General features: G+C 40.4%; 1 protein-coding gene across 1 annotated transcript; it reads left to right on the top strand.

The window, feature by feature from the left end:
• Positions 1-7,128, top strand: LRRC34 (leucine rich repeat containing 34). The gene is made up of 10 exons (XM_058031267.1): positions 1-116; positions 957-1,078; positions 1,237-1,301; positions 1,941-2,024; positions 3,021-3,149; positions 4,368-4,463; positions 5,081-5,235; positions 5,323-5,478; positions 6,538-6,664; positions 6,916-7,128. Exons 1-10 carry the CDS (start codon positions 1-3, stop codon positions 7,117-7,119), a joined length of 1,254 nt encoding a protein of 417 aa, XP_057887250.1. The 3' UTR covers positions 7,120-7,128.
• Positions 7,129-12,856: the final 5,728 nt, after the last annotated feature.

Genomic DNA, 12,856 nt, shown 5'->3' with positions numbered 1-12,856 from the left:
ATGGCGGTTGCTCCAGATCTTCACCGGCATTATATGGAGGCCTGTCAAAATTTGAGCCAGCCTGAAAACCCCTTCATTGCTCGTGTGCTTCAAGAAGCTGATAAAAACGATGAAATGTAAGAAAATAACAAACGGGGTGTTTCAGATGCTTCTGAAAGCCTTAAACAGGGTAGCAGGATGAGGAATTGAAATATGACAAAGTTCATGCAGTTTCAGGCTTAAACACAAATCAAATTTAACATTTACTGCTGAAGTTCTGGTTTGACTCATCTTGACATCATGTTGGCAGAAGTTTGTAGCTATATATCCTTTCTGGGCAGCTTTACAAGCAGTGAAATCAAAAAAAGTGAAAAATGTACAGGAAGGTGCCTTTCTGTCCCCTAAAGAAGCCAAAGCCTGTGTTTAGTCATCCTAACTCCCTTCTTTGTGTCTCACTCCTGTTTTAAAAGCCTCAGCTGCATTCAGTTACCTTCCAGCTAGTCATGCTTCCCTGAGTTGTCTCTGAATCCTGCCAAGTTATTAACCACCTAAATTCTCTCTCTTTAAGGGTCTGGGTACTGCTTCTTCTCATGGATGGTGCTGGGATCAAAGTTAATTGTCCTTTTTGGGGAAAAAACTGAGAAAATTAAATGGTTTGTGTCACGTTTTGATCCTGAGGGCAGGATAAAGTAAATAAAGGAAAGAGGGCAAGTAAAAAGATGATGAAGAGGTAACCTCTGAGATAATCTTTATTTCCATCTCCTTCCCCTCATCTTGGTTATTCCTGCTTTCAGTGCTGAGCAGTGCCTTCAGCAAGGCACTGCTGAGGTGGTGTTACCACAGCAGAGGCAGCAGATAACCCTGTGCAAGAGCTCCAGGGAGGGCAGGCATGGGCACACCTCTGATCTGGAGAGGGAATTCATTTCTCTCTATAATTTTACTTCTCCTCATATTCTTCCATTTTTATGTTATTGCAGAAGTACAAAAGGAATCACATTAAAATTAGCTGGAAATAATCATCTGGTGCCTGTGCCGAGAGTTACAGATAATGATCTTGCAGTTCTTGTCTCTGTCCTAGGCCAAGCTCCCTTTGTCACAGGTAAGGTTTTTCCCTGTGTGTTTGACATTGCTATGCTAATACAAGAAAACAAGATCAGTCTTGATTTCAGCCTTAGTTCATCTTTGTTTCTTTTTGTTCAGAGATCAGTTCAATGTAGATATGCATCTGTGACATTCCTTATTCTTCATCTTTTTCAGGTTTGGATCTTGCCTATAATTTATTGACTGATGTTGGAGCAGAGATCATGGCATTATTCCTCCAGGTGCCAAGAGATGTTTATCTTTCAGCAACTTGTAATTTATTTGTCTATAGTAATATTTGTATTGGGGACAAGAATAAGCTGGTTTGGCAAAATTCTAATAACTTTGACTATCACTAGAACCTCAGATTGTATTCTCTGTGGAGATTTTTAATTTCCGGTAGAAGGCTCACAGTTCAGTTCAACGAAGGGGGTAATGGTTGTGCCAGTGCCCTTGTTTCAGCTATTTTATAATCTCTCTTAGCCTTTTTGTAGACCTAAACATAGGGAATTTTAATGCAGCCTTTTTGTCACAGTAAGCACTGGGATGCAGGTGGAAAACAGTGAGTTGTCACCCTCTGCCTGTGTTCCTAGAATTTGAGGTTAGGTTAGGTTCACAAAATGCCTGAATTTGTGCATCTGAGCTCGGCCACCTGCTTCATGCACAGGGTTCCTGGGTAGTTCCTCAGGCCCTATGACAGGTTTTACGCCTAGCCCTCATCACCTGACAAAATTTGGGATTCTTTAACTACTTCTCCAACTCATGAACAGCCTGAAATGCTGCAAAGGGCAGAGTTTTGTATGTGTATCTCCTTTTTGGAAAATACAGCTGTGTTTTGGGAAAAAACCCTCTCATTGCTTCCTGCTTTGTTTGCTCCTAAGGAAAACTCCACTCTGCAGTATCTGAACCTGATGTTCAATGACATTGGCACAAGTGGGGCAGAGCTGATAGCAGGAGCACTCCATGTGAGTATTTGCCTGGGAGATTTAGGCAATGGCATCTCCTTTAATCTTTTTGCTTTTGATGACCAGTACTGGCTGTGCTGCCAACATCAGAGCTGGCTGAAAGGAGCCTCTGTCTTTGCTCCATTCAGCATGTTGCTGTGTCACAGGGATTGCCTGGTTTCCCAAGGCACACTACAGAAATCAGATTTCACACAAGAGAAAGTTGCCCTGTGCTGCCATTAACAATTCATTATCTAGAAAAAGACATAATTGTCTATAAAAAGCACAACCATTGCAGCTGGGTTTTTCTGTGTGAAAAATGCTGTGCTACAGGATATATAATGCCATCATTTTTTCCTTACTTTTTCTCCAAAAATTAAATTAAATTAGCCTGTACTTTGACATCAATATTTGTCTTGATTCAAGATGTCTGAGACATGTTTTCAAAACTTTGCCTTACAGCAGTACCACAAACCCAAGTTTGTTATTTTTAATGTGGTTTCCCAAGGAAATGAGGCTTGTGTGGAAGATTTGTTGTGTTTGTGAAAGGAGGGTCACATGAGCTCTTTCTTCCTCCTTCACAGTCTTTGAACCCTGAACTGATTTCAACTAAATTTGACAGGCTTCCAAAACACTAAGGCTGTGCAGTAGATGTACAATGCTGGGCTCATACAAGGCTTACCAGATTTAAATTAGTATTAAGGCAATTTGCATTTCAGATGCCAATTTAGGAAGAAATATTTGCCTGGATTATTTTCATGAGTGTGATGAAATTCATGAACTTTGGAGAAACAGAAGTTTTCAAATAGAATTGTTTTGCTTGCAGGCTCTCATATTTGTTGCCCCCGAGGGGAGTCTGAGCCAAGAGCTGAGCCAGTGTTATCACTTGGACACAATTCTTCTGGAAGTTTGTTTTGTCTCTATGTGATAACCAGCAGAATTCACATTAAAAAACAGGACAGAGTGGTTTTGCAGACCATCTTAAAGGAATATATATATATTTTTAATTTTGTCTAGAACAATCAAAGTCTTGTGCACCTGAGAATGACTGGAAACAAAATAGGAAACCAAGGTGGGATGTTTTTTGCTTCAATGCTAGAAACTAACTCAACCTTAAAGAAGTTGGATCTTGGAGACTGTGATGTGGTGAGTAACCCAGTAAAATTATCAGCAATAAGACATAAATCTTTCAAGGGTATTACAAGGGTCCTGCAGTGCTTAATTAGGGGGAAATGCCATCTGTTGTCATTGATTTTGTGACAGCCAGAGGTAACAGAATATACAATATTGCAATGTGTGCTGGGAAAGGCACATTGCATAAAGCACCTGTGAAGTCAGAACTGGGGATATTTTAGAGCTACTGTGTCTCTCTAGGAATTCAAGTGCTTGGCTTGCACATTTTCTGAGGGTTTTTTTTCTGCTGCTTCTTTCTGTTGAGCTAAGTCCTGTAATTCATTTTGAAGAATGGACTTCTCATTCCCTTTAGAAGGAGAATCTCTTCCTTCTAAAGTGAGCAGTGCTGCAACCTCTGAAAGTCACTCATCCCATAGCTCTGCTGCTCCTCTCAGAGCTTGCCCATAAAGGACATAAGCACAGCAGAGCTGAATTGAGTAGAAAAGCACCCAATTTACTCTTGGACAATGTGGTTCCTCCTGGAGCTGGGCACTGACACTTCCTATACTGTGCACAGGGAGACTCAGGAGGTTGTGGATTGCTTTTAAAAGCATACATTTGTCTCCTGGAAATTCAGGATTTGCTTCTGAGCCAGAAGGGGGAATAGCCCTCAGAAAGTGTGAAGGTGTTATGAATACATGAAAAAGGGAAGTGTAGGCAGTGTAGGATTTATTCAAAAGCTTGGTAGGGAATTGATAGAGCTGGTTTAAAATGAGATGGCTTTGGGTACAGCCCAGCCTACTTGAAAAGTAGCATAAACATAAAATTGAGGGCAAAGTAGAAGGATATTTAAAAAAAATCAAAATTTGCCAATTCATACTAAATATGAATTTACCTGGTGGATAAATATTAGGGTAACACACATAAGCTGATTTTGCCTCATAAATCAGGGAAATCAAAATATAGGATCAATTGAATGGACAAGTATTTTTCAGATCCATTATTCTTGGTTTTCATTCTCTGAGTTGCTGAATCATTTGTACTGCTTAGTCTAATTTCAGTCTGCTCTTCCATAGACAGTTGGCATTGGTATTATCAGAAAATCTGTTATGTGTCTGTAAGCAGTTGCCTCCAGTAGTCCCATCTCTCTACCTTCAGAGTAGATGAAGGCAGGAATAATAGTAATGGCAATTTGGTAGCTTGATCTATACACTGAACATGTTTCTCTAAAGAATTTATTTTCATTTCCAGGGCCTGCGGTGTCTGATAGCAACAGCCATAGCCCTGACTCAGAACAAATCACTCAAAGCCATAAACCTCAATCGTCCTTTGCTATCCACCCAACAGGTATGTGAGTGACTGTGGAGTCAGCTCAGAGAGAGGGGCATAAGTCAAATCAGTACTGATGTATTTGTGGACCTTTTTTCTGAACTAAACAGGACAATTTTGAACAAACTTCCTTTGTCTTAGAGTGGCAGGACATATTTTTTCCCATAGAAGTCCTGTTTCTTTTGCATACAATCAACAGAACCTTTAAGGTTGGAAAAGATCTCCAAGATCAAGTAAAAACTGTGACCAGTTCATTCTTGTATTAAATAATTACCATCATTACAAAATAATTTTACATGTTAGCAAAGATTGATTCAGTCTTTTAAGAGGAATAGCAGGGAGGGAAACTGATTAGACATAATTAAATGTTGATGCTTCACTGATATTTGCAGGGATGTAGACAGTACTGTAAAACTGCAAATATCTCTATAGTATTTTTCTTTTTTTTTTAATTTTATTTTTTAACTTTATCATAACATGTCATTTTGTGGTTGTTTTTATACAATATACAGAATAGAATGATCAACACTACTGATGACCAGATCTTGCAGTTAGTTGCATAACTCCCTTTTACTGAGGCACAACTGTATCTTACCCTAAAGTCCAGATTAATAAAATTGGGTGTATGTTTCTAGGAAGAGACCACAGTTCATATAGCTCTGATGCTGAGGAGTAATTCTTCTCTTGTGGAACTACATTTGGGCAAGCATGAAATGAAAAACTTTGGTGTAGAGCGACTGTGTGATGCCCTGTATGAAAACTCCACCCTGAGATACCTTGACCTTAGCTGGTGAGAGTGATTAAGTGTGGCACACTAGAAACTCATTTTCTTAGCAACTTGAAAAAAAAAAAATTAAAACGTGCATCTCTCTTTTAGTAATAACATCATCTGTGATGGTGCTAAATTTTTGGGAGAGCTACTAAAAAAGAACCATACCCTGGAGATCCTGGATCTTGATGCAAACCGAATAGAGGATGCTGGAATCATTTACCTGAGTGAGACCTTGGCCACGCGGAACAGGACTCTGAAGGCGTAAGTACTGGCACAGCTCCCCCAGAGACTGCAGGTGGGAAACCTGCACTCTGCACTGCCTGAAATGCATCACAGCTCTGTGTCTTCATCTTGATCAAAATAGGAAAGTCAGGAAGTTCCAAATGTTTTAGACAATTTTTCTTTCTTGGGGAAAAAAAACCTGTGAGTGACTGGGTGGGATTTCTTTACCAAGCATTGTCTCTGCTGCCGTTTGAGCTGCTCCAAGACCTGTGAGACAGCCTGGGGTGCTGGAGGTGAGCCCCAGGTGTGCTCAGAGCTCTCACAGCTTTCACAGTCACTCTGAGAGGGTGACACCATTGATCTGCTCATTCTTTCTGCGTCTTTGAAGCACAGGTCCCTGTGGTGCGCAAACGAAAACAAGAGTTGCAGGCCTTCAGATTTTTGAGATAATCAGATTCCACGCTGGGATAAGGCACTATATTTGTTGGTTCTGATCTTCCAACACTTAAGAAAATCCTCTGTTTAAGTTCGCTTCCGGGTGAACCCAGAAGAGCTGTAATCTCTCCATCAGGGTGTCTTTTGCAGCCGCGTTAAACCCCTGCCGGCAGGACATGAAAGCTGATCAAAGGTGTTACCTGAAGCCATTAGTTTTAAGTAGCAGACTGAGGAGGTGGCGGCTGCGAGATGCCTCTGAAAGCCTCGCAGGTTCACTAATATAAAAATAACTGCCACTCCACAAAGATCAAAGCTTAGCCTGGATAAATGCCAAGGCTTGGGCTTCAAAGCAGACTAGAGATGAGACCTGGCCACCATGCAGCAAAGTCACTGACACTGAAGAACTCAGTAGTGAACAACCTGGCTGCAAGAGTCAGGAAAGTGCTTTGAGAAATAGAATAAGTCCAGAGGCCAGCTGCCTTTGGCAACCTGAAAAGGATATTAGAGTAGGACTGGCTTTTATATAAATAAATTATTATATTATAAATAAAATTTCTCTCTACATATTATATATAACAATAAGACTAATTCATGGTTAAATTCTTATATTTAACCCAGATATGGGAATTCTGTTGTTTGGCACACATTTTCTCTGTTTTCTAGGTTGTCTGTTGTAAGCAACAATATAACTGGCAGAGGACTTGTAGCTCTTGCACAGGCAATGCATTCCAACATGACACTTTCCCATATTTACATCTGGGGGAACAAAATTGACAGAAGCACCTGTGCAGTAAGTGTTTGGCTCTGAACTCACCTGAGAAGGCTGGGGTTCGATTGCTCTAATTTGTCCTTCTATTGTTGGGAAGAGTCCAGCAATTAGTGAACAAGACACTTGATTTATCTGAGCTTTTAAATGTGGTTACAATATGGTGGTGCTGGGACGAGCCTCCCTGGATATCAGCACTCTGGAAGGACGAAGTGCCATGTGAGAGCCTTCAAAGGGAGCACCGCTTGTTAAATCCCCGCTCTCCTTCCCTCCAGGCATTCGCGGAGCTGATGGCGGTGGAGCGCCTGCACCCGGACTGCACGGACGTGGCTCCCTACAAGGTGGACGGGGAGATTTTCCTGGCAGAGCTGTCCCACGGGCTGGCCAAGCACCGCTACTGGAGCCCGCGCTGCGCCGCCGTGGCCCCCGGCGCTGCCAACGCCAGCCTGGAAATCGTCCCTGTCTCGGAGTATTTGTGAGGATCCTGCACCCCGGGCACCCCCGGAACCCGCCCCGAGCCTGAGCTTTCCCTCCCTGGTTTCTAGTAAAATAGGTTGTTATATCAGTATCACACTTGCTGCACGTTGTTTCTTCGCGGGTTGAGTCTTGGAGGAATCTACACCTGCTTGAAATGGCAACAGAGAGAAAGTATCCAAGAAATGACCTCAAAGTTTGTTACTAAGTCATGCTCAATCTATTAAAGGTCTGTAACTATGAAAAGGTTTGTACCCAGGCAGAGCAGACTGACAAAAGCAACACCCAGGACTGCTGCTGGGCAGCAGATCAGGTATCCTGCAGAGTCAGATTCCTGCTGAAGCTGAGAGCTTTGGATAAATCCATTTGTTGGCACTGTTCTCCATGAACTCTTCCTAAGCAATTGCATCCTTTTGATCTTCCAGTAGTGACTTTTTTTAAACCAAGGTAAGTGAACTTAAGCATTAAGCCACAGCCATGCTAGAATTTAGAGCTGGGGAATCCAGTTTGCTGGGATATACATGGAATTTTGATTAAATTGGAGCATGTACTTGTTTCTTATACAACAAATATAAACCACCACCAAATCTGATGCCATAATTTCTTCTCATCTCATGAAAACTGCCTAAACAGTTGTATCACTATAGCCCTGTGACAATTCCTACACATGAGTAAGACAACACATGCATGTAATGGTAAACATTGTGTAATGGCTTGGACAGACTTTGTGTAAGCTTGGGAATCACTCTGCTGGTTTCCTTTTTCCATTCACTCTGCTCATTCCTGTAGAAGTGACTTAATTTATGTTCCTAAACAGAAAAAGTCACAGGACAGCAGAGGTTTGCTCCAAGCCTTTCATGAATGCAATTCTCTGCCCCTATAAATGTGCCTGTTAAATATTGGCATAAAGTACCAGAATGATCTGTGAGTGTAGGTACAAGAGCAAAGCAAGAGGGGAAAAATGTAAGAAAGTAATTTCAGTAGAAATAGCTGGGAAGTAGCAGTGTAACTGCTGCTGTGTTTTCTCTGCATTATCACTGTGGTAGTGTAGGAACAGGAGACATTTGGACACCTCTTCCCCAGCTGAAATGACCAGGGCAGTTGTGAGAGCTGGTGTAGGCGGAGGTTTGTTGTTGTTTGGTAGGTTTGTTGTTTGTTTTTTTTTTCATTGCCCCCACCCCCAAACACAAACTACTCAGGTTCTTGCTCCAAGAGCCCCTGGTATCCTCAGGGATAAGCCCAGAGCAGGAATGTTTGTTCTGCACACCTGCACAGGGCCCTCCCAGCCTGCAGCACAAAGTCCATACATCACCCTGTGAACACCCAGCTCTAGAGAGGAGCTGGTATTTTAACTCTTGTTCAGCAGAAAGGATGCAACAACAAGAACTAAAGTTGGGGATACACCAAACAAGGTGTTTTGAGAAGAATCTGCTATGAGATTTTTCCTAAATTCCTAAAATAATTCCAAAATCCTAAATTTTGAAATAATTAGATAAGCCTGTGTTGGTACCTTTCTGTGTGCTGCTGCTCTGGATCATTGCAGGTGACACTCTGATAGTGTCAGCACTGACACACTGGTGACAGGATTTCTTGCTAAAAACACCACTACAAGACTCAGGTATTTTTTTTCTATGTATCTTTCTTTCCCTTGTCAGGTATATGAAGCTCACTCCAATTTCACTGCTCAAATGAAGTCTTAATTTACTTGTATAAATGACATCTGTTAATCTAAGGTGGTAACAGGTACCCAACTCAATCAACAGCAGTATTTTGGTTTTAATGATGTGGTAAGATGGCAACAATATCACAGTCAAAATATATCAGGTGAAATGGCATCTGAAAGTGCTGGTGTATGTGTTTGAAGTATTTGCACTCTATCTGAACCCTTGTTTAACAGCAGCTTGTTCAGCCCATAAAGCCCTCTTCATTACTGACAATATCCATAAAAACAGCTCATGTGTTACAGTTTTCTTTGATATTCTTTTGTAAGAAAGGGCTGCAGAGTAATTCCTTCCAAATTCTGTATAAACAGCTTCCTGCATACTAAAACAATCATTTGTGCAAAACCCTGCATTGCTTAAAGAAGCCCATGCCAGAGACTTTTATTTCTTCCTTCCTCTGACCTTGAAATTCTTAGAAGATGTATCTTGTGTTCTTTGGAATGAGTGAATTTACACGGGCTAGATTCTTTTTGCCATGTTCTTCTGAGTAATTCAAAGGCTAAAGCAACCATAATCCTGCTCTGAAAACCATTTTTTCAGCTTCTAGACCTCACTGTACCTTGCTGAAAGGCAGCATTTCCCCCCAGTTTTAGAGGGGAGGCAAATGAAGGCAAGTGACTGATCCAGCAGGGCAGGGGTGCAGCAGAGGTCCCCCAAATTCTAATGTGGGCTCCAGGGTCCTTGTGCCAGGGTGGTGACAGGGATTGTGTCTGACTGGTTCCCTCCTGCTTTTGTTGCTACCCTTTGCAGTTATAAACAGGAGACACAAGGTGAGGGAAAATTATAAAACAAGTTTATTAAAGTCTAACATAAAACACTTCAGGCTAAATATGTACAACTCCCTCCCTTCCCAGGGAATTATAAAATTGAGAGTTGAGGTATATACAAATAACAGAGGAAAAATTGTATATACATGGCAGATACTTTAAAAATAATTTAACCAAAAAAATCAGTTATTAGTCCTTGTCTGAACTTAGCTCTGCAAGGCTTATTGAGCCTCTCTGGGATCACAGCCCTGAAATCCTTCATGTGGGACTTGTCTGTACTTGAAAATTGTTTTGTAGCACATGATTACAAAAAGTTTGTCATTTGTGCCCACTTAGAGGCACTAATTTAGACGTAGATGTCTTATAAGGAGCTATTCTCACCTAAGTACTTCCAAACAGTCAATTTAGAGACTTAGAGATGCAGATAAGCTATTCAGGCAAAACTTGCACCAACTTCAGTGCAAAATTGACTGAAACAGCAGTGTGACAAAACATGTCATACTCTTTGTATTACTCTTCACAGAATTATTGAAGTTCCTTCTTTTCTTTTGCAAGGACACATGCCTAAAAAGATTCCATGCTCTCCCATATTAATCCCTTACAGAAATTATCAATACTGTTATAAGCCTTGTACTTCAAAATGAACCCAGAACCCTTAAGCCTAGGACTTACATGTGCAGCTGATTTCCATGCATCTATTGGCAAAAGTACAGGTGTAGGTTCAGACCTACAGCCTGAACACACCTACAAATATATATATATATATATATTTATATATATTTATTTATTTAAAATCTATATTCTAGTAAATGAATACAGTTGGTAGAGATCATACCTCAGCAGCTGAGATATCTTCACGAAAGATGAGGATAAAAATCAAGATTTTCAGATGGGGACTCAAGAGTGCAGGTCACTAAATTATTGCTCCAAGACAAAACTACAAGCCTGTGTATTCTATTAAGAAAGGTTAAAATTGTTGTCTTGTAAAAAATAATGAATATCTTCTTGTCTATAAAGAAAACTAAATGACTAATAAAGCAACTGTTACTGTTATAAGTATCTAAACAAATCCTGTATAAATCTAAGCACTGTATTTTTTAAAAAAGTCTGAAATCTAAGAATACAGTAATAAGCTATAAGTTTAGAAATATAAAACCAGTCCAAACAAACACTGTTATGGAATGCATTTTCTATGTAGGAATGTAGTTATTGTTTAGGTTTCTCTCCTGAGCTATTCTCTCTCCTGGTCATTTCTCCTGGATGTTTATCCTGAGCTGCTTTTCCTCAGGCACCAGCAGCATATCATTAATTTGTCTTCCAAAGCTGTTTAAATATGCAAGTTATCAGTTGTACAGCATTTACTTTCTCAGTTTTCATGACTAAACCTATATCTATGCCAAGATTTCTGCTCTACTTTCAGAGAGAGACAGCAAGGAGGAAGCTTAGTACAAGCTACACACAGTCAAGATCCCAATTTTGTGGTTCTTCGGTCTTAAAAGGCTGAGGAATCCCTCAGGGGCTACACCAACAACAGAACTGAAAGAGACAAGAGGAGAGACAAAGGGAAATGCCAAAAATAAAACACCAGAGAACTTTATCCTTTGTCTTTTGCCAGCATTATGAACATCAGCTGTTCATAAGCTCTGTGGGACAGACAAGCAGGGAAATTAAAGGCCCTGCAATAACTATCACAAATGGGGACAGTGTGAGAGATTCCTGCATTAGGGATGTTCCTGTTGAACATGGCTGTACTCCTGCTGCCCATGGTAGGCTTCATCAGCAAATCTACCATCTATTAAAGCATAAAATGTGACCAAGCAGCAGGTTATGGACATGCCCCATACTAAAATGATCAACACAAAGCAAAAAAAGGTCTATTATTTTACAAATACAGACATGGAGGAAGAGAAAAAAAATTACAGTCACACTCAGGAGTCAAGGGACAATTTTCAGACTCTTTAAATGAAATCCTTCAAGAAATTTTTCACAAGTCTGTTTAGTTAAGGTGCAGATTAATTATTACTCCACGTAGATTAAGTTAAGAGGTATCTTCTACACTCTTCTATTTCTCAGCATCTGGACAAAGGCATCGGTGGAAATAAATGCTAGCACCAAGTAAAGAACCAACAAAGGACAGCTTTAAATGCATTGTTGGTACAGTATCATGACTGTTTCATTACTCTCTGATGATTACATAAATAATGCTCACAACTGTTAGTGGCACAAACTGGCAAAATGAAGTAGAAAAGTACTTCTACTGTCACCTAGTCTTTTATGACCCTACCAAGACATTAAAATGTTGATTTTTAAATATGTCTGTTGCTAGTAATAAAGTCTTTAGCTGGGCCTTGCTAGGTACCAGTTTTGTGCAGTTACTGTGGGCAAGTGACATGAGAGGTAAAGCAATACAAAAAACTTTAATTAAAACAAATCAGTCAAACTCTAACAAAATCTCTCCTGGAAGAATATCAATCTGCTCTATTGTATTATTCTTCAATGCCTCCTCATGTAGTGTTCACTTATTATTTTCACAGTGAAGGGTGGGATTTATCTCCTCTTTTGTACCTCCTGTCTAGCACAAGAAGCAGCACTATAGCAAAAAAAAAAAAAAAAAAAAAAGGATTATCAGCCTCTGATTCATGCCTCACTAATGAACTCACTGCATCTTTTCACCTCATCTACATCATGCATGTCCCAGTTCTCCTTTTGTTGCTATTTGTGCCAAACCCACAGTGTTTTAAGGATGTGAAAAATAAATCTGGGACAAGATACAACAATGCTGGATTCACTTCAAACAAACAAACAAACAAACAAACAAACAAACAAAGGCAATTTGTTGGAAAGAAGACCCAGGAGTATCCATGCCATCAGGACCCTCCCACTCGCCACACTTCAGACAAAAATTAACCCTCCTTTACTTTTCTTGTCAGGAAAATAACACCCAAACCTTTCCCTCTGGTCAGGCTCCACCTGAAGATGACACTTCTGGCAGCCAGCAGCAAATCTTTGCAAGGACCTCAGCAGAGCACTGACCTGCCCTCACCATGGACCATTCTAGCACCTTGCAGTTCAAGCTTACTAATACATCCAAATTATGATTTCTCCCTACACCTCTGGGTTAATCTTCCTAAACTATCAACTATGGCTTAAAATATCTGTTCTCAAATGACACTGTGACACATCAAATCAGCAGGAACATGGGAAGAGAACTCCAAAGTACATTAACATATGTAACAGAGAATTCTTAAGGCAGG

This window comes from Melospiza georgiana, chromosome 10, assembly GCF_028018845.1.
Source record: "Melospiza georgiana isolate bMelGeo1 chromosome 10, bMelGeo1.pri, whole genome shotgun sequence".
NCBI lineage: Eukaryota > Metazoa > Chordata > Aves > Passeriformes > Passerellidae > Melospiza > Melospiza georgiana.
The sequence above is the reverse complement of the archived record's forward strand: the minus strand, read 5'-3'. Positions and strand labels throughout refer to the sequence as shown.